The sequence below is a fragment of the Haliotis cracherodii genome, unplaced genomic scaffold (genome assembly GCF_022045235.1).
Source record: "Haliotis cracherodii isolate W230 unplaced genomic scaffold, xgHalCrac1.p SCAF_4, whole genome shotgun sequence".
Taxonomy (NCBI): domain Eukaryota; kingdom Metazoa; phylum Mollusca; class Gastropoda; order Lepetellida; family Haliotidae; genus Haliotis; species Haliotis cracherodii.
In genome coordinates, this window is record NW_027266297.1 from 50,447,090 (window position 1) to 50,469,021 (window position 21,932).

The 21,932-nt window shown below is 37.3% G+C and overlaps 1 protein-coding gene across 1 annotated transcript in view; it reads right to left on the reverse strand.

Moving 5' to 3' along the window:
• Positions 1-846: 846 nt before the first annotated feature.
• Positions 847-21,932, reverse strand: part of LOC139478718 (SCY1-like protein 2) — a 517,883-nt gene continuing 496,797 nt past the window's right edge. Inside the window, exons 19-20 of the mRNA XM_071261308.1 lie at positions 3,377-3,496; positions 847-1,185 (exon numbers count right to left, since the gene is read on the reverse strand). Coding sequence (XP_071117409.1) covers positions 1,162-1,185; positions 3,377-3,496 — 144 coding nt within the window. The 3' untranslated portion in view covers positions 847-1,161. The remainder of the gene's footprint in view (positions 1,186-3,376; positions 3,497-21,932) is intronic.

The following is a 21,932-nucleotide window of genomic DNA, read 5'->3' on the forward strand; positions in this document are numbered from 1 at the left end:
GGCTGAGTGGGTTAAATCACTGACTATGTGTGCTGGCAATTAGGTGCCTCACTCTGGCAAGTGTGGGTTCGAATCCCAGATTGGACTCAACCCAAAAAGTATGAGAATCTGTACTTTACTAAGAAAGTGTTATACCAAATATAACATTTTCTAAATGGCATTGTGTATTCAATGTTTTTTTAATAACTCAACTGACCATTCCTCTCTTGCCAGGTATATATTTCATAACATGTAACATTTTCACCACATCAGATCTGAATTTATAACTCAATCTTAGATTGAATAATTACCCCAGACACAAGAAATGCCAAATGTCAACCACTGACTGCTATATATCCTTGATACCCTCAGAGGCAGTGGTGAACATTACTGAGTTATTTTGCATAATCTTTGTCAGGTAATCTGAGTGGTTCTACCACTAATTATATGCAATAAAGTCATTAACTGAGCATCAAGTGAACAACGACAAATACACAGGTGTACTGTTATATCATGAAACCTGGATGACAAGAAGGGAGTAGTACTTGTTGTATTATATGCAATTTAATAATAAGGGTCATTGCAGTATATGTACATAACTTCAAAAGTAATACGTACCTGTATACTAAACTACATAATTGTATGTAAACATAAAATACACATGCTGACGGATTTTGGAAGGTGAAACATTATGTTAAGAATCATCCAATCATATGTGAAGATACAAGGGAATGCACCTCACTGTGAACGAGGTGGTTGGAAAACCAGTTTGTTAGGTCGCCGACACTTATTGGCATTTGGTGATTATGCAGGCTAATTAAAACGGTGCCGGCTAGACGACTGAGAGTTGGAGTGTTGTTTCCCTTTAATTACAATGATTGAAAGAATAGGAATTAGTAGACTATTAGAAATATCTGTCCTTTGTTTCAAAATCTTCACACATTCTCTATTCATCTATTGTTTGATTGAATGACAAACATCTTCCATAAAGTCAATACTTTTGTGTCCTTGCCTCAAGAGCAGCAGTCGTGAGTGGAAGAACATAACATGAATTACATAGAATATGATCTGACAATAGCTTGATTGTTCTTTGCCCAGTTGACCTGCAAAGATTCTTCTGGAGCTTGTATGCTTGTCTTTAAGGCTGGTTCACTGTTTTTGTTTCCCCACCAAAAAATATATTCACTTTCCGGAAAAGAGCTGCATCTGGAAGATATTCAAGAACATCTTTAGAATATATACGGGCCATTGGGCTCTGTAATACATGCAACTATTAAATATATTTTGTATCAACAACAGTAAGGAGTAATTGAGATAAAGATTTTGTCAAGATAAAATGCACATCTCATGCACCTGTAAAGAATTTACAACAGACATTAAAAGATCTTATACAAACTGCCAAACTTACTACACAAATAAATGGTTGTGTAATGGACATGAATAGCCATGTGTATTAATTAGGTCAGATATATGTGAATAATAGCTCTATTTGGAACATTTATAAGTACATTTTCTTCATTAACCCAGTGATTTCAGAAGATATGTTGATCATAGGCTTCATGTAATAATAAGACAAAACACATAGAATGTTTCTAGATACAAAATACACACATTACATATGTAACTCCCAATGATTTCAATAATCTGGCATCAACAGTGTGTTATTCTCCATTTCGAACTTTCTGTGGTCATTTTGGATAGATAAATAAGATGTTTCATTCGCTTTCACTGAGCATTTAGATACCACAATGACAATTGGTTGATATGAAACTTCTCATGACACTAGATGGTTTTGTCAGATCTTGACAGAGAGGTGCAATGAATTAAAGTAAAGAATCTAATTTAAATGAAATTGACATTTTCAATAAAGCTAGCTCTCTTTTCAAACACGTAACAGTATGATGTGCAGGTTACACCCAGCTTCACATAATTCCTGGATCACCTATAAACCCAGATAATCTACAGGTAGCGATTACCTGCAGGATGTGCAATCAATTTGGACTGCCTAATTAAGGGTTAAATAGGGCTGACTGGATAGTTTAATCATGTTCAAGATGAAGTAATAAGAACAAGATTTTTAAAAGTTGTTTTGGCAGTTAATTGATAACCAGTTGAGCTACAACCCCAGGCACTGCACAACACCAACTCAACCGAAATGAGTGAGTGAGTTTGGTTTTACGCCGCTTTTTAGCAATATTCCAGCAATATCACGGCGGGGGACACCAGAAATGGGCTTCACACATTGTACCCATGTCGTCAACCGAAATAGTTGCCTTAAAATGTTATATTCAGCCCCTTTGCTTCTAGTCAAAACGTGATATTTTTTTAAGGCATGGTGATGATGGTGATATATATTCTGGCCACACTTCATTTTTTACTTACTTTACAGATTTTTTACACGAAAATTTGTTTTTAGTTTTCTGCTCCACTACAGGCTTGTTGGTATAAAAAATAAATTATGATTTAATGTGGGAGCAGAGCCTGCTGTTGCTTCAAGCAATGCAAACCTGATGAATCAAGTGGGAATACATATGTCAACTTCAGTGGGTCCTTGTTTAGAAAATATTTATCAGCAAATTCTGATTTACCCACTTAAATTTTATGAATTCTGAGATACCATGCAACAGTTGAACATGAATATCCCACTTTTAACATCTTTCTGGTACGACACACCCAGAAATGAACCCCCAGACCTTTCACTCTCTGGGCAGATGCTCTACCATTATACCACGAAGGTCGTCCTTATCATTTAGTCAGTGATTCATTTGGGAAATATTGTTTAAATTCCAACCAGCATGGTTATTTATTACAAACAAATACAATCTATGACACATAGCTACACCAGTTTTGCTTTTATATTATTTAACACCCTACTCAGCAATATTACAGCAATGTGATGGTGATCGGTATTAATCAAGTCTGGACCAGACAGTCCAGTGATTGACATCATATGCATATATCTATGAGATTGGGATACGATGATATGCATCAGCCAAGTCAGCCTCTTATGACAAGGATAACACTAATAATTAAACGGTTTAATATATGAGGGATGCTTACACAGCCTGGCAGCAACCCTGAACTGAAGCTCGCATAAGACAAAGAAAACAGAATTTGGACATGAAATAATAATTAAAGAAATAAAAGGTGTTGGTGGGAGGGTGCCAATTTTGTGTCCAACAGTAGTAGTACACAACAATCCCAACAATATTCTCACTGGCTAATTATGAAAATGAAATCCTGTGATCCTGAGTTTAAGTCCATCTGTGACAGACTTATTCAAAGTCTTGTAAGTGAATAGTTATCACTGCTCATCCTATTGATGAATTGTATCATATACGTTTGCTTTGACTATTCGTGGATAACATATACATCCAAATCATTGTCTTCAACTTACCACACTTTCACCAAATGCCTGAAAGCTGGGTCTTCTTTCCCGTTGACTGATGAATGGTGTGTCTGAGCCAAGTCCAAGTGTCCCAAAAATGCTGCCTCTGCTTCCACGTCTTTCTAGTTCCTACAAAACATAACATTTCACACAAAAGATACAGCATTTAATATACATACATGAAAATATTATTCATAAGAAAAGCACCCATTTCTTGTAGGAGTCATCAGCAGATGACTTGTATACAAGCTCTCTTTAAATATGAGAAGGTAAGTTAGGACAGGAATATCTTCCTACATGTAGACTTATGCAAATCCAACATACATATAAGAAATATATACTAACACTACACTAGTTTGAAGAAGATATTCTTCTTATTCTTACATTTGACATCTGTTCCACAATCAACAATCCCTGTCGTCATGAAACCCAAAGCCAAATCATGTGAAAACTATCAATATTGAAAATGGCATAATTGCTTACTTGAATACATAAGAGGTTCAAAAGGTTACAGTGTGGAACTTCATGGAAATTCTTTTTTAAATTATGATAAGGTACTTCCAGTGGGTTATCTGAACTTGTTGGTGACTAGCCAAACAACTTAAGACAGACGTTTCTTAAAGAGGAAATGGGAAAACTTGAACATTACCCAAATCCAGAGATGCAGCAATCATGAAATGGTAACCAGGTGAACTAAACTCAATGACAACAAACCCAAAATTCCTCTTGATTAGCTACCGGATTGGTGGTTATCATTTGTATTATTGTTCGTATATTTTATAAGAGGGAATCACCATGACATTATTCATGCATGTCACTACACATATTAGCTTATTACTGACTGGGTATGGATATGTATTTAGAAGTTGGAAGAACATGAACATGTGACATTTTATAGGTAACAACTTCTTATATTCTTTTTATATACTTCTTGCCCCTTCTGCAGATGAATACTGAGTATGCGTATAGAGTTTATATATATAATAAAGTCCACATCATAACTAATACACGTCCAAGTAATAACGTACACTAATAAAAAATATCTTACAAATCACATTGACTTTAACTCATTGTAGTCATCATCAATTTGTAAGTTCGAAAGTTGGTGTTGAGAATTGTGTGAGGAAATGTCTTACACTTATGTTATTGAATAAGCTTTAACATGCTTTGTGAATAGACCTAACTACTTTTGAATGCATATAAAATCATTTTGAAACCAATTATTAGTATGCACTTGTGTCTGTAAGTACCTTTGTTTGGGGAGGCATGTATCACAGTATAAAGAACATATTCTGACTATAGAAGACATCACATCATTAAAACCATCTAATTATTTGTCCATTTACATTCTTATTGTTCTAAATATAGTCAAATGTGTGTAATAAACTTCACGAAGCAATTGTCATTGTCTTAGATCGAGTTTCTATATTATTATCATTACCAAATACAGAAAACAAATATAAAATATGAGAGCAATTTTATTCTGAAAACCAATATCCAATGATTGATATTCCATGAATTATTTCAATGTCATTGGACATTTATCACTACATTCTCATCTCACATGTGAGATTTCTTTAATTATGATTTATACTGTTTGCAAAAAACTGGTGCTCCAACCTTTGTCTTCTCTATTTAAATAACAGGATATGAATGTTTTGAAACTAACTGTGTACTGAGTAGGCATTTATATATGTAAACTTAATCAGATGACAATGTTGTTACAGCAATGGACCAGAAGAGATTAAGACTGAGTTATTCCCATGCATTCCCCAAAAGAAAACTTTATGTACATTCATGAAATAAAAATGTTTAAATCAAACAGGGCTGAAGTAGATTCTGGGAGCTCCTAGATTATAGTTATAACCTGGGGTAGATTATGTGAGCTCCCAGAGTATACCCTGGGCTCCTTGTTATTACAGCCACCCCCATCAACACAACTTCATTGTTCTTAAAATCTCTTTCGGCTATGCGCCCTTTTCTGTATAATGTATGAACAGACAGGGCCTGAGGTGATTGTGACGATGGCAAGATTGCCTGCAATTCTCACACACAAACAGACTAAGAAAGGCATGTGCAAAATTTTGAAATCTTGTATAACATTAGAATTGTTTGTTTGTTTGTTGTTGTAACGCATCACTCAGCAATATTCCAGCTATATGATGGCAGTATGAAAATAATCAAGTCTGGACCAGACAATTCTGTGATTGACATGAGCAACGCTCTACAGAATAGGAATACGATGACATGCATCAACCAAGTCAGCGAGCCTGACCACCCGATCCAATTAGTCATCTCTTACGACAAGCATAGTCGCCTATTAAGGCAAGCATGGGTTGCTAAAGACCTATATCTTCACGGATCTGTGACTTCAATGTTGTTTCTTATCCTTATTTGAAATATTCTCTTTATGTAGAAAGCTCAAATTATGAGTGTATTTCTTGTAAAACATCAGAAATAATCAATACTTGAAGCTTCCAAACAAGAACAGCATCGGGTCTGAAGATGATTTCAAATGCACATGAGCACTTGTTTGCATTCAGGAAATGGCTCACTCGACGGAGAAATGCAACTCTACATGGCTTTCCCAAACTAAGGAAGCTTAATATCCATTTTCATAATATACCAAGAGTTGACAAATATCATAAAGTGATTGCAATGATCATCATTTTAAAACACAACATACACAATGTAACTGAGTCATTTTCATTCTTGAGATTACAACAAAATGTAAGTTGTACTGAAATATTAGAATCTGTACAATGATCATGTAACTAAATTAATGAAGAGAAAGATTAATTTATCAGGTCAATAAATATCATGTTCACAGTATTGACTGATTCTATCAAACTTGTTCAAGGGCATTGTCAGCTAAGATGAGTTTATGTTTGTGTACCTGATAATAGCTTTAAATGTAACACAGTCTACAGATCTGAAATGTTAAGACTTTACTATGGGATACAAATTCAGTGTCAATCATCATTAACTACAGCACTGATATCTGAGAAACTGAGAAACTGTTTTTTTCTACTCTGACACTTGTCTGATGCTTTATTTGATATAATAGGTTGGTTTGATAATGTGGATTCATCATAAACAATGGTTCGTTAAAAATAAGTTTTTGAACAGATTTATTTGCTATTTAAAGATGTATAGTGGTTGACTTCCTTGATCCTTAAGTTTCTGCACCAACACACATTTCTCTGCATTGCATAATCTGTGACACATACCTTTATTACATTAATAAGAGATGACTGAACAAAAGAAGATATGTTACATGTTTTATACAATTGCATCCTCAATAAATATATGGATATTCAACAAGTTATCTTTATTAATACTTCAAAGAGCATTACCTCTGTTACATCATTGCCATAAATCCCGTATTTTAGCTGTCATCACAATATCAAAACAATAGTTATCATTGTTAATAATTCTAAGAATACTACCCATATTACATCATTTTGACTATAATCACACTGTGATTAAATGTTTAGATTTTCAACAGAAGTCCTCTTCACTGTCAACAATACATGAATTGTATCTGTTATGGCACCAAGCACCTGACAGCTCTTCTGTGTGCAATGGCGGGAAAATCCTCACTTTTTTCCAAACATTACCCAACTAAATGTAGATCATTGGGGACGTGGAAGGTAATACTTTTAACGTAAGAGAGGTTGTATTCTTAGGTTCATTTAAAATGATAACTATTAGTTTCATAATTTTAGCAAATACAATTCCTCTATCATATATTAATTACATCATTGCCAGAATATACCAGAGGGATTGGCGGGTTCTGCCTTTAGTAAATTCCCTGTATAGTTGACAGTACATTGTGGATCCCTTGTGATTCCATCTTCTAACAATTGTTTCAAATTCTTAAAGGAAATACCTAGCATTAAGGACTTGAAAACCAGATAAAAATCATGAATCAGACAAATATACGATAACATCCATATATTTACAGTAATATTTGCTGATATTCATACTTGTGACATCATCAGATGTTCTGAAGCCATCAATCAGACTGTACGTCATTCCCGGTTCTGACGTCACTTCCAATAATAGTGTCATCACTATCTATTTTGATGATATCATTTCCATTTCCCTATGATGTCACTCCTGTTCTTAAAGTCTATGGCATCACTTCCGGTATTTGTCTTTTCACTATGACATCATTTCCTGTTCCATATGATGTCACTTCTGTTTATGCCATCACTTCCCACCATTCTGATATCAATGTTTGTGACTACAGGCTTGATTCAGTCATTGGTCCTTGGTCTATCCTACACTCAGTAGCTAATAATGAGCAAAAGGTCTACTTACAATCTGAAGCTAAGAAAAAGATTCCTGTCCTGATCGGCTGACAGAAAATTGTCTATGTATCTATGTAGACACAATAGACAGACAGGAGCAAATCTGATGATCATGGCTGTAATTCAGGTGAGCAGCCAGGGTCCGATGGATATCCCAAATGGTCATATGTGGTTGGACATGATGTTCTTCCAATTTTTGGTGAATATCATCAGTCGTCCTACCACTGGTCCTGGTGTTGGCGATCAATTCTTGACTTCTGTGATTCAGCCCACGTCCACAAACATAGCAAGATCGATAGGGTTTCTAAGGGATTGGGGTGTTTTTAACAGCGATCCCCTCTTCCGTCAATTTTGTCTCCACCCTAACATGGTTGAGCTGACTATACCATTACTAGAAAGATTATCTAGCAATCTGTATCGTTACAATTCTATCTAGGATAGAACAATGGTAAGGCATATGCAAACATTCCCATCCAATCCATAGATACTGTATCTACATGGATAATTTGGAGATCCAGGACTGAACTGACCAGGAACTTGTTGAGACGTGTTGAGGTGTGTCCCCCACCACTGTTATCCAACATAATACTTCTGGATGAAGAGGCTATTACGTAGACACTATCCTTTGGCATGATAGGCTGTTAGTCAAGATGTTGAGATTCTCCAGAATATGATGAACACATAGCCTGCATCTGATCAAGTGTGCCAAGGCAATCCCTATCAATCCTTATCAAACCCTATCAAACACATCCATGATAGATACCATTGTCTGATAATGTCTGAATCACCTCGAAGAACATGATAACTTGGAATCAAGATCTGGAGACAAAGTCTGGTCTTTGGTTGAAGTGAAGCTTGTATCCTTCCTTGGAGATTTTAAAAACCCAGTAATCAGACATTATGAACATCCACTCTTTATATGCCAGCCAGGGTAGAGTATTGGCAGAATGTTTGTATCGCAATATATTGTATTGCATACAGACATAGCGACATGTATTGTGATATCATTTGAGCTTAAGTGATTGTTCATGCTGATCCTATTTTCTACATCCTACCTAACGGATCACCGACCCGACTACCTAATCAACCCTATGGTGCCCAGGACAGTCGAGAAGTGGACTCTTTAAAGCAGACATGACAGCTTTCTTCACAGGTACCCATGGTAACTGGCCTAGAGGGACCACCATGTAGTACCATGTCCAAGCCTGGAGATGCACAGGCTTCTATGCAGTCTCTTTTTTTCAGACTCCAATATTTCTTGTACCCCAACTGGCCTCTTGGTTGGGGGACTCTTGTGGGTTATAGGGGTGACTGTTTATTTATGTTCGCCATCTCTGCTGCAATGACCATACATCTGTCGACAAACCTGGACTTCATCACTTGCTTTTATTATAAGAATATGTTGCAGCATGTTCAAAGATTGTGGACATGGTGTCTGATTGGGTTGGCGACTGGGTCCAAAGGGAAAGCACAGGTGTATCGTCTGAGATCTTCCTGTCCCTCGTGGCCTCTTGGCTGGGTGACGTCGGGGTACAAATACGAGAGGACAGAGCATCAATCGTCTTCCTTGCAGTTTCCTTACTCTTGGCCTTTTTCCTTGAGTCTTCTACCTTGGCAAACATCTCGGTGAAAAAGAACATTGAGGACAAGTTGAATTGACTTCATGCGCTTCCAAGGTCTGCTCTTCCAACAAAACTTGTCAAGATCAGCAGCAATCATAAAGTGACCACACTTCTTGCAGGATGACGATGGAGCTGGGTTTGGTAGGGCCATGTTCATACCAAACACTCTTATACCCAAGCAACTACATAGGCCATGAGTAACTAGACTAAACAAAAACAATAATCTTCTTCAGCTGGATCTCAGGATAATAATATAGGAAGTGAGTTGATGTATTTCCACCTTAAGCATGGTAGTAAGATACTATTACTTGCACAACTGATTATGGATAGTTGAAAGTGAAAAGGACTTTTGTTGAAATATTTTTTACAGTATAATAACACCCCAAATACAAGATTTAATATAAGGAACAGTAGTGCAATATAAGGATCAATAGCGTAATATAAGGAACAGTAGTGTAATTTATGGAACAATAGCGTAATATAAGAAATCGTAGAGTAAATGTAAGGAACAGTAGTGTAATTTATGTAATAATAGCATAATATAAGGAAGCGTAGTGTAAATATAAGGAACAATAGTGTAATTTATGGAACAATAGCGAAATATAAGGAACCGTAGTGTAAATATAAGGAACAGTAGTGTAATTTATGGAACAATAGCGAAATATAAGGAATCGTTGTGTAAATATAAGGAACAGTAGTGTAATTTATGGAACAATAGCGTAATATAAGGAATCGTAGTGTAAATATAAGGAACAGTAGTGTGATTTATGGAAAAATAGTGTAATATAAGAAATCGTTGTGTAAATATAAGGAACAGTAGCGTAGTATATGGAAAAATAGCGTAATATAAGGAATCGTAGTGTAAATATAAGGAACAGTAGTGTAATCCATGGAACAATAGTATAGAATAAGGAACAGCAGTGTAAAATAAAGGAACAATGGAGTAATATATGGAATTTTAGAAATTAAAGGGAACGAAAAACCAAAAATCCTGCAATAAGCTTACCATTGGCACCAACAGAATCAATAACTTCATCTTGTCAATAGGAGAATCTAAGATGGATTGTGTTAGGTCATCAAACTTAATATTGCAAATACAAATATTTGGATCTTGCAATATACTCAGATTAAGAACATAATATATTCTTAAAATAAGTATACCATTGGTTCATTTGATAATAAGTTTGACTGAAATAATTTTTGTATGTTACTCAATATCATCCACTCATGGAAACTTAAATCCTTTGGTGCCCAATATTTTGAGATAACTGCTGCAACGAAATGGAATGAACAACATTATTTTAATGAGGGAATTAGTGAGTTGGGTTTAATGTCGCTTTGAGTAGCATTCCAGTTATATCACGGCATGTCAGCTTGATGTGGGAGGAAAGCCCAAAGCGATGAGGGACTAAGATGTTTACCTGTTTGGTGAAAGTAGGATGCTGACAAAACACAAAACAAAAAATATATCAGGACAAATGCGGATTGGAACTTACAATCCACAATTGGGGTACAATGACATGCATCAACCAAGTCAGCTAGCCTGACCACCCAATCCCATTTGTCGCCTCTTATGACAAGCATATTGGCCTTTTATGGCAAGCATGGGCTGCTGAAAACCTTTTCTACCCCAGATCTTCATGGGTCCCACAATCACAGGTGCAATAGTTATCACTGTTGACAATTCTAAGAATGCTACCTCTATTACATCATTGCCAAATTTCTGTATTTTGACTGCAATCACACAATAACTAAATGAGCAGATTTTCAACAGGAATCCTCTTCACTGCTAACTGTACACGACTAGTTGTTACCGCAGTAGCACAATTAGCTTACAGCTCTTCTGCATGCAAAGGGGGGAAAATCCTCACTTCTTTCCAAACAATTATCATGGAACTGTTCTGGGTGAACAATACCTTCCAAATGACGTGCTGGTTTTCTTGGGGAATTAGTCAGCAAAGAGCCAGTGTCACAGGAGACTAATCACAATTTTATTTACAAGTACAATTAACAATTGACAATATACTTAGAAATAACTGAGGGTGCCACAGAGAGTTGGTACACACTCTGGGCTGTGGGAGAGAGGTCTGCTTGGTAAGAGAGTCAAACCCCTTCTCTGCTAGAACTTGGCTACAGTATGTATTTAATGAAAGTTTGAACAATAGAAAGGAATGTGATTGGTTGATACACGATTGGTTGTGTCCTATGCTAAATGGATGGCTGGACAGAGGGGAATACAAAATCCTGTTAATCCTGTTGGACTGGCACTAATCTTGTTGACATATTTACTGGATGCTTTGAAAGAGATTAGGGTGTCACCATAGATGAGCTTGTGTGTGGGCTAATCCTTAATGCCCTATAGACAAGCTTGTATGGGGGCTAATTCTTAATGCACTATAGACGAGCTTGTATGGGGGCTAATCCTTAATGAGTCTTAATTGAAGTAATGTTATTCTAATATACCCCGGTAGGTGATGACAGATATACTTAAATAAATATCCTTTGTCTGGGAGATGGGATCTTGATACCTTAGGCTAGCATTTATCTAAAAGCTTCAAATCAATTAAACTATGTAGACGTAACTCTTGTCTTATTTAATAGTATGTCTACCTTATTTTAGGCTAAAAGCATGAAAATGGCCAAAAATTTACTCCAAAAATCTCTTAATAAAATACAACAATGGGCTGACAAATAGGGCTTCTCCCTTAAAGGGGCACTGATCTAACGGACTGGTTGTTGCCTTTGTTATTGTTTTTCCCCCGTGAGTACCCGGATGATACGCAACGCAACTGAGCGTGACCAGAGACTGGGCTACCGTCTGCAAGGACAGCTAAATAAACTTGGAGGCTGGAGGCAATATTTGTTTTACGCATGATTGAACACTGATTGGTTAACTGTGATCTATAAAGATTTCGACAAATGGCGCATGTTAATTAATTTCTTCAGCCTAAACAAACAGACAAAAAGAACAAGGGAGCTCATCGGATGTCGTCATTTGGAAATACCCCAGATGGTTATAGTTTAATACTAAAATAAGTATCTATGCAGTGAAAGCAATTTCGGCTTGCGTCGATAATACGATTACTACTCCCTTGTTGTCATCCACGTTTTCTCGTATAATAACCCTACACTTGTGTATTTGTCGTCATTCACTTGATGCTCAGTTAATGAATTTATTATAGGTACAATTAGTGGTAGCACCACTTAGATACCTGACAAAGGTTCCCATTTGGCATTTATTGTGTCTGGGGTAATTATTCAATCTAAATCCAGGTTTGAAGTGAGGTGAAATGTGTGTTATGTAATATGCATGTGGCAGCCCAGCAAGAGATGAATGATCAGTTGATTTACTTATTTTTGTAAATCAACGGATCGTTCTTAGTCATCAAAGGATTAACAGAAAATACGTTGATTGATTAATCACTGTTATCTTGCGCAGTGGATATGTCAAGAGTGAGTGTTTACATGTCTAGGTTTACTAAAACAAAGGGAATACACTCATATCATGGCGCGAAGTGCCGATGTATAAACAACATACTTTGTTCAAAGGGTTAACTCATAATACGTTGATTGATTGATCATTGTTATCTATCACTCAATGGAATTTTTAGGAACCGTGGACGTTATGAAAATACTTGTCACGTGGGCTTTCTCAGCCGACCATTGAGACTTGACACCTATGTAAAACACCTGAAACAATCCAAGCGATCAGTTGAGAAACGAAAACGGGTTATAATATCCCGAAACGATATATATCTTTTAAAATATTTGATTGTTACTGAGACACGTGACATCGAATAAGTTTCTTTGTACAGCTGCAGACGAGTGGGATAGTGTTCCTATGTGTGGATATTCACGGATACATTCCTCGAACAAGGAAGCTGCCTAAAACTTATCCGCATAAATTTGGTAGGTTGTAATTATGATATCTGCATTTTTTTCCTTCATTTGAACCGATTCGTTCTTGTTTCTCTACGTCTTGGTTGGGAAATTCTTCAATGCGCGATAGACGTTGTTGTCACAGGTCTTTTCCTTTGTAAGCGTGTATATATTACCGTCAATTTGTAAAATGTGATTCTCTCAGGCAATTTATGAAATGTGTAAATATATCCGTCATTTTGGCTAAACAATCTGTCCAGATTGATCAAGACGATCAAAAGGGCCTACAAACATCACAACAGATTATTATGTAGGATTAAAAGCCAAACAACTTAGAAATGTACTTTTCAACGTAACATTTTCAGTCTCTTGGTGATGACATTAAACATCAAAATGTTTGGAATTCGTTGTCATAATAATACAGATGGAAATGTTTTTCAGTCACTTTGTAAAATAACTGAATATTTAGACGTTTGATATATTTGTTACACATTTTACATTAAAAAAAATATACACACAATAAAAAAAGCATATGCTCATGTGAAATATATACTTTGTGTTGCAAGTCAAAATAGTGTAAACGAAAATCACAAAATTACCAAGCAAGTGACTTATCAAAACTTCGTCACCATTACCGATGCTACCCACAAAGACACCTACATTTCCTTATTATCTCGAAAATTGTATTTCATTTTGTTGATCAATGTGACCATACGGCCTTATTACTACCCATAAAAGTGACTAATGCGCTTACGAATGGCGCAGCAGAGGTCGCGAACTAGTCTAGATTTCTGCTATACATCCGGGTACTCACTGGGAAAAAACAATAACAAAGGCAACAACCAGTCCCGGGGAATTGCGTTAGATCAGTGCCCCTTTAACTCAGAAAAAACAACAGGAATAGTATTCAAACAAAAAAACATGAAACCCGCCTCCCCAATCCTCCAGCTAAACAATCAAACAATCAAATTTCAAAAACAAACCAAATTCTTAGGACTTATTTTCGATGAACATCTCACCTGGGATGCTCACATCCAAAACCTAACAACTAAATGCAGTAAAGACCTAAACACCCTAAGATGCCTAACTGGCTTTAACTGGGGAGCCTCCAAAGATACTCTCCTCTCTCTCTACATATCACTAATTAGATCAAAACTAGACTACGACTGCGCCACATACAACACCCTAAACAACTCTCTATCTAAAAAACTTGACTCAATACAATATCAGGCTCTCAAACTCATTACACGCACCCAACATGGCACCTCCTACACCTCACTTCAGGCCCTAACAGGAGAAATGCCACTAAGTCTACGCAGGGAACAGCTAAGCTTAAATTTCTGGGCCGCGTCCCAATCAAACCCTCTCATCCAAAACTTAATAAACCAAAACATCAGCCCTAAAAACCAAGCTCTATCTCGTAAACACCCCTTACTTACCCCAATATCCCAAAGAATAACAAACTACCTAAATGAACACCAAATTAAAAATCTTAAACAAAACTGCAAACAATCAAATATCTTCACCCCTAAACTTAAAATACCCAAAATAGACACAACACTAGCTAGCCAAATAAATAAACAAACCGACCCAAACATAGCTAAAACTACCACACTAGCATACATACACAAAAAATGGCCAAATTGGTGTCACATTTACACGGACGGATCCTCAGATCCGACCTCCAAACACACGGGTTTCGGAGTCCATACCACACAACCAACTAAAACCACACAATCCTTCCGACTCCCAAATAACCAATCAATATTCACGGCAGAACTAATGGGCATGGCCTCAGCCCTCCACAATCAAGAATCCAAAAACCACCAAAAAATCCTAATACTTACTGACTCCCTAAGTGGACTACAAGCCCTACAAAACAAAAATACCAAAAACCGACCTAAATTAATAAATCAAATACTTAAAAGCTCCAACGACCTAACTAAGGCAGGCAAACAAATAACCTTCTTGTGGATACCCGCCCACGTAGGAATATACGGTAATGAAAACGCCGATAAAGCAGCTAAACTATCCCTCAAAATCCCAGAAATAAGCTTAAACTTACCCATCTCAAAATCAGAAATTAAAAGTGTGAACAAACAAAAAATCACAAAAAAATGGCATAACCTATATCTAAACTCAAATAGCCAAATCAAAAGAGTGCTCAGCAAACCACTAACCAAACCAAAAATTCTCCATCCATCAAAAAAAATCGACAGAGTAATCACTAAACTCCAAACAGGACACACCAACCTAACTAACCACCTAAAGAAATTTAAAAAACACACTACAGGTAACTGCCCACACTGCAAACAACCAGAAACCCCAGAACACGCACTCATCCACTGCACACACTACCTAACACATCGAACCGCATTACAAACCACCCTCAATTTAAACAAGGCTCTCACTCTAGAAGCAATACTAAACCCACAAAATAAACTAGAAAACTTCAAGGCCTTAGGCGTATTCTTAATCAAAACGGAACTAATAAAACGCATCTAAAACCATAATAACCTACCAAATCAAAATCAAATAAACAAACAATCATCCACCATACCCAGCTCCCTTAGTTCTCCTCCCCAACCCCATCGACATCTATTCCAAATATCAAAATTCCCAAATTCTATATAAGCAACCCCTAAAGCCCGTGTGCGAAATACGCATCAGTCGGAAAGCGCACGTTAAATCTCCAAAGTAAGTAAGTAAGTATTTTAGGCTAGCAACCATCTAAAAAGCTATAACTGGAACTACTGATATTTTATATATGCATTTTACCTGATGATAATCATTACTTGCTAAACTATAATTATATGAAATGGTGTATAAATATTACACCATGATAACTCATAAAAGCACTTGATGAAGATCTAATTATTATAAGATAACTTAGTATAAATGTTATACCATGATACAACTACCCTGGTACCAATTTGAGAGTACTTCTGATGTAAGAGAGGTAGTGTTCATATAATTATTAACAGTGATAACTATTGTTCCTAAAATTATGAATTCTCTACCTCCACTTCATCATTACCAGAAAGTACCACAGAGACCGGTACCCTGCCTCAAGTAAACCACATCCATAGTTGACTGTAGATCCTAGATCTCTTGTGATTCAGCCTATTAGTAGTCGTTTCCAAATCCTAGTTATAACTGACTATTGAATAACTTCAAGAGGACTTGAAAACTACACAAAACATAATAATATGTGGTTTCGTCACCCGCGTTACCATTATATTTGTTGTTATTCATGTTAATAACATAAAAAAATGTTCTAAAATTATCTCTCAGACCGTCATTTCCAGTTTGTGATGTCACTTCCGGTCGAATTGTACTTTCTAATCTGACTTCAATTCCGGTTAGGTAAATCCATCAAGATGTAAAACAGAGTATAGAGGCTATCTGTTTCCTTCTATTTTTCCATGACAGAGCTTCTTATCCTGGCTTAAATGTAATAAAAAGTCTGCTACCATAGGAATAGCAACAGTTCTGTCTCCAAGACGTTGTTGTCGTCTCCACTTGTGAGGAACTTGCTCATTGGTTGTTGTGTAGGAGGGATGAAGATGGTCTCCGGGATTTAGCCATGGCTGTAGAGACAGATTTAAAGAAGCTGCAGATTTAAAGAGATTGCTTCAAGGTGATTAGATGAGTGTGGGCAGATTGTTTTGAAATATGTCCAACCTGGATTGGCGTAGAAGATCTCGACAAAGAGGTATGTGGAGAAGATCGCCCATAAGCAGTGGTAACAGTCTGGGAAACCATGTTCTGCTTGGACATATTGAAGCTATTAAGATTTTGAAGCAGTCTGTCAGCTCTATCTTCCAGATCACTTGCCTAGGTGATACCAAGGAGGGAACTCATAAACGATAAATCTGTCTGTCCAATCCACAGATAGGGCATCCACTTGGAGAGCCACCAGGTCTACTTCTGGGCTGACATAAATGCGGAGTTGGTTGTTCAAGCACGTTGCAAAGAGATCCAAAAGTGGGGTGTCCCACCTCTGGATGTAGTGACCATTCTGTTGCCACTATTTTCCACTGGCAGGAAACACTGATAAGATGTTCAGTTTCCCGGGAATATGTTTTGCATCTGGCAGATGATAGAGTCTGCCAAGGCAAATAATTGTACATCTCTGTCATCAAGGAGATGGTCTTGGTCCCTCCCTGCTTCTGGATGTAAACTACTACTGTTGTATTGTACATGGCCAAGGAATGAAGAGGGAGATAGTTGAACTCTCCAGGTCATGAGAGCATAGAAGAAAGTCTTCATTTCTAGAATTTATGTGGAGATCTTTCTCTGATGCATTCTATAAGCCTTGGATTTTGAGGTAATCTATATGGGCTCCCCAACCAGTGTCGGATGCATACGTAAACAGATGATGTATTGCTGTTGGAAATACTAGAGGAATGACATGCATTTGTTTGGGGCAAGATGTTATTGTGATGATCATTGTCAATGTCTTGGCAAATCAATCTTCTGGGACGGAGCCCAGTGTACGCTGTGTCCTGTGTTGAATCAAGAATCAAGAAGAACTTGTTCTGTTTAAATAGGGATCTACTCGTACACCAATGTTGTCATTATTAAAAAAATGTTATGCATGTTACTACTTCCAATAATAAGTTTTCAGTTGAATGTTCAAAGTTTATCGTTTTTCATAAACTCCACAATCTTTACATGTAGATATCTAACAATATATGTAATTCACAGCCATAATATATAATCCCCAGATGAAAGCGCCAATAGCTATTACGTACGTTTTGCAAAGTTCATAAATTAATAGTGAACAAGTTTCTACCTTTATTGAAAGAGGCAAAGAAACAACTGTATCGGCGATTCCTTTCCGTTCACCATTTGCAAAAAACATGTGATCAGCTGTTTCCTGTGACGTCACAAACGGTGACCACTGTGATTGCTTCCTGTTGTTTAAAGAGCAACACGGTAAACAAGGAAATGAGCACTGATAATAACGGGCCGATTGGTATTGTCATGTTGTTTACACAAACATTTTCAAGTTGTGGGTGCTTAGCGATCGTGTTGGGAGTAGGGGCTTAATTCCTTTGTTTTCGAGAGATTGGTTTAATAAACTGGAGAAGCCTGTGAGTAAGTGATGGTCATTCAATGTGTTCATAGTTTATTGGATTAACATACAATAGTGGTATAAAGGGGGGCATAAAAGTTGGTATATTCAATACCCAGCTCCCTTAGTTCTCCTCCCCAACCCCATCGGCATCTATTCCAAATCTCAAAATTCCCAAATTCTATATAAGCAACCCCTAAAGCCCCCTCTTGGGTTGCACAGACCACCCTCGCCCCTTTCGGAAACACAATAAATGGCCTGGCCGGGCCCGTGTGCGAAATACGCATCAGTCGGAAAGCGCACGTTAAATCTCCAAAGTAAGTAAGTAAGTAAGTATGGTATATTCAGCCCTAGTCATACCAATCCCTAAACCTAATAAACCAGCTAATCAAGCTAACTCATATAGACCAATATCCCTAACTTCAAACTTATGTAAAGTAATGGAATCAATGGCTAAAAATAGATTACAACATTACTTAACCCAAAATAACACCATAAACCCAGATCAAAGCGGTTTCACTCCTGGCCGCTCAACCCTAGATAACCTCGCCCGACTAGAACAAGATATTAAGACAGGACAACTAAATAAACAATATACCACAGGCATCTTCTTAGACTTCTCTAAAGCTTTCGACATGGTATGGCACGATGGGCTAATACAAAAACTTAAAAAAATAGGACTCAAAGGTCAGATAATAAACTACATCCAGGACTTCCTAAACAATCGTAAAATAACCGTGTGTATAGACCAAACTCTATCGGACCAATGTCCCCTAGAAAATGGCACTCCACAGGGCAGTATCCTCAGCCCCACCCTCTTCAATATAATGATAAACGATCTATTCGAGGGTCTATCCCCTAAAGTAAACACATCAAAATTCGCGGATGATGGAGCCATCTGGATCCGCACTAAAAGCATGAAAATGGCCACAAATCTACTCCAAAAATCTCTTAATAAAATACAACAATGGGCTGACAAATGGGGCTTCTCCCTTAACTCAGAAAAAACAACAGGAATAGTATTCAAACATAAAAACATGAAACCCGCCTCCCCAATCCTCCAGCTAAACAACCAAACAATCAAATTTCAAAAACAAACCAAATTCTTAGGACTTATTTTCGATGAACATCTCACCTGGGATGCTCACATCCAAAACCTAACAACTAAATGCAGTAAAGACCTAAACACCCTAAGATGCCTAACTGGCTCTAACTGGGGAGCCTCCAAAGATACTCTCCTCTCTCTCTACATATCCCTAATTAGATCAAAACTAGACTACGGCTGCGCCATATACAACACCCTAAACAACTCTCTATCCAAAAAACTTGACTCAATACAATATCAGGCTCTCAAACTCATTACACGCACCCAACATGGCACCTCCTACACCTCACTTCAGGCCTTAACAGGAGAAATGCCACTAAGTCTACGCAGGGAACAGCTAAGCTTAAATTTCTGGGCCGCGTCCCAATCAAACCCTCTCATCCAAAACTTAATAAACCAAAACATCAGCCCTAAAAACCAAGCTCTAGCTCGTAAACACCCCTTACTTACCCCAATATCCCAAAGAATAACAAACTACCTAAATGAACACCAAATTAAAAATCTTAAACAAAACTGCAAACAATCAAATATCTTCACCCCTAAACTTAAAATACCCAAAATAGACACAACACTAGCTAGCCAAATAAATAAACAAACCGACCCAAACATAGCTAAAACTACCACACTAGCATACATACACAAAAATTGGCCAAATTGGTGTCACATTTACACGGACGGATCCTCAGATCCGACCTCCAAACACACGGGTTTCGGAGTCCATACCACACAACCAACTAAAACCACACAATCCTTCCGACTCCCAAATAACCAATCAATATTCACGGCAGAACTAATGGGCATGGCCTCAGCCCTCCACAATCAAGAATCCAAAAACAACCAAAAAATCCTAATACTTACTGACTCCCTAAGTGGACTACAAGCCCTCCAAAACAAAAATACCAAAAACCGACCTAAATTAATAAATCAAATACTTAAAAGCTCCAACGACCTAACAAAAGCAGGCAAACAAATAACCTTCTTGTGGATACCCGCCCACGTAGGAATATACGGTAATGAAAACGCCGATAAAGCAGCTAAACTATCCCTTAAAATCCCAGAAATAAGCTTAAACTTACCCATCTCAAAATCAGAAATTAAAAGTGTAAACAAACAAAAAATCACAAAAAAATGGCATAACCTATATCTAAACTCAAATAGCCAAATCAAAAGAGTGCTCAGCAAACCACTAACCAAACCAAAAATTCTCCATCCATCAAAAAAAATCGACAGAGTAATCACTAAACTCCAAACAGGACACACCAACCTAAATAACCACCTAAAAAATTTTAAAAAACACACTACAGGTAACTGCCCACACTGCAAACAACCAGAAACCCCAGAACACGCACTCATCCACTGCACACACTACCTAACACATCGAACCGCATTACAAACCACCCTCAATCTAAACAAGGCTCTCACTCTAGAAGCAATACTAAACCCACAAAATAAACTAGAAAACTTCAAGGCCTTAGGCGTATTCTTAATAAAAACGGAACTAATAAAACGCATCTAAAACCATAATAACCTACCAAATCAAAATCACATAAACAAACAATCATCCACCATACCCAGCTCCCTTAGTTCTCCTCCCCAACCCCATCAGCATCTATTCCAAATCTCAAAATTCCCAAATTCTATATAAGCAACCCCTAAAGCCCCCTCTTGGGTTGCACAGACCACCCTCGCCCCTTTCGGAAACACATTAAATGGCCTGGCCGGGCCCGTGTGCGAAATACGCATCAGTCGGAAAGCGCACGTTAAATCTCCAAAGTAAGTAAGTAAGTATGGTATATTCACGGCCGAACTTATGGGCATGGCCTCAGCCCTGCATAACCAACAATCTAAAAACAACAACAAAATCCTAATTCTCACTGACTCCCTTAGCGGAGTACAAGCCCTCCAAAACAAAAATACCAAAAAACGACCTAAATTAATAAACCAAATACTTAAAAGCTCCAACGACCTAACAAAAGCAGGCAAACAAATAACCTTCTTGTGGATCCCCGCCCACGTAGGAATTTACGGCAACGAAAGCGCCGATAAAGCAGCCAAATTATCTCTCAAAATACCAGAAATAGGCCTAAACCTACCCATCTCAAAATCAGAAATTAAAAGTGTAAACAAACAAAAAATAACCAAAAAATGGCATAATCAATATCAAAACTCAAATAGCCAAATCAAAAAAGTGCTCAGAAAACCACTAGCCAAACCTAAAATCCTACACCCCTCTAAAAAAATTGACAGATTAATTACAAAACTCCAAACAGGACACACTAACCTAAATAACCACCTAAAACAACTTAAAAGACACACTACAGGCAACTGCCCCCACTGCAAACAACCCGAAACCACAGAACACGCACTCTATCACTGCACCCACTATCAAACACACAGAACCACACTACAAACCACCCTCAATCTAAATAAGGTTCCTACTCTAGATGAAATACTAAACCCTCAAAATAAACTAGAAAACTTCAAGGCCCTAGGCGTATTCCTAATCAAAACAGACCTAATTAAGCGCATCTAAAAATTAATTAATCTACCAATCCAAAATCCA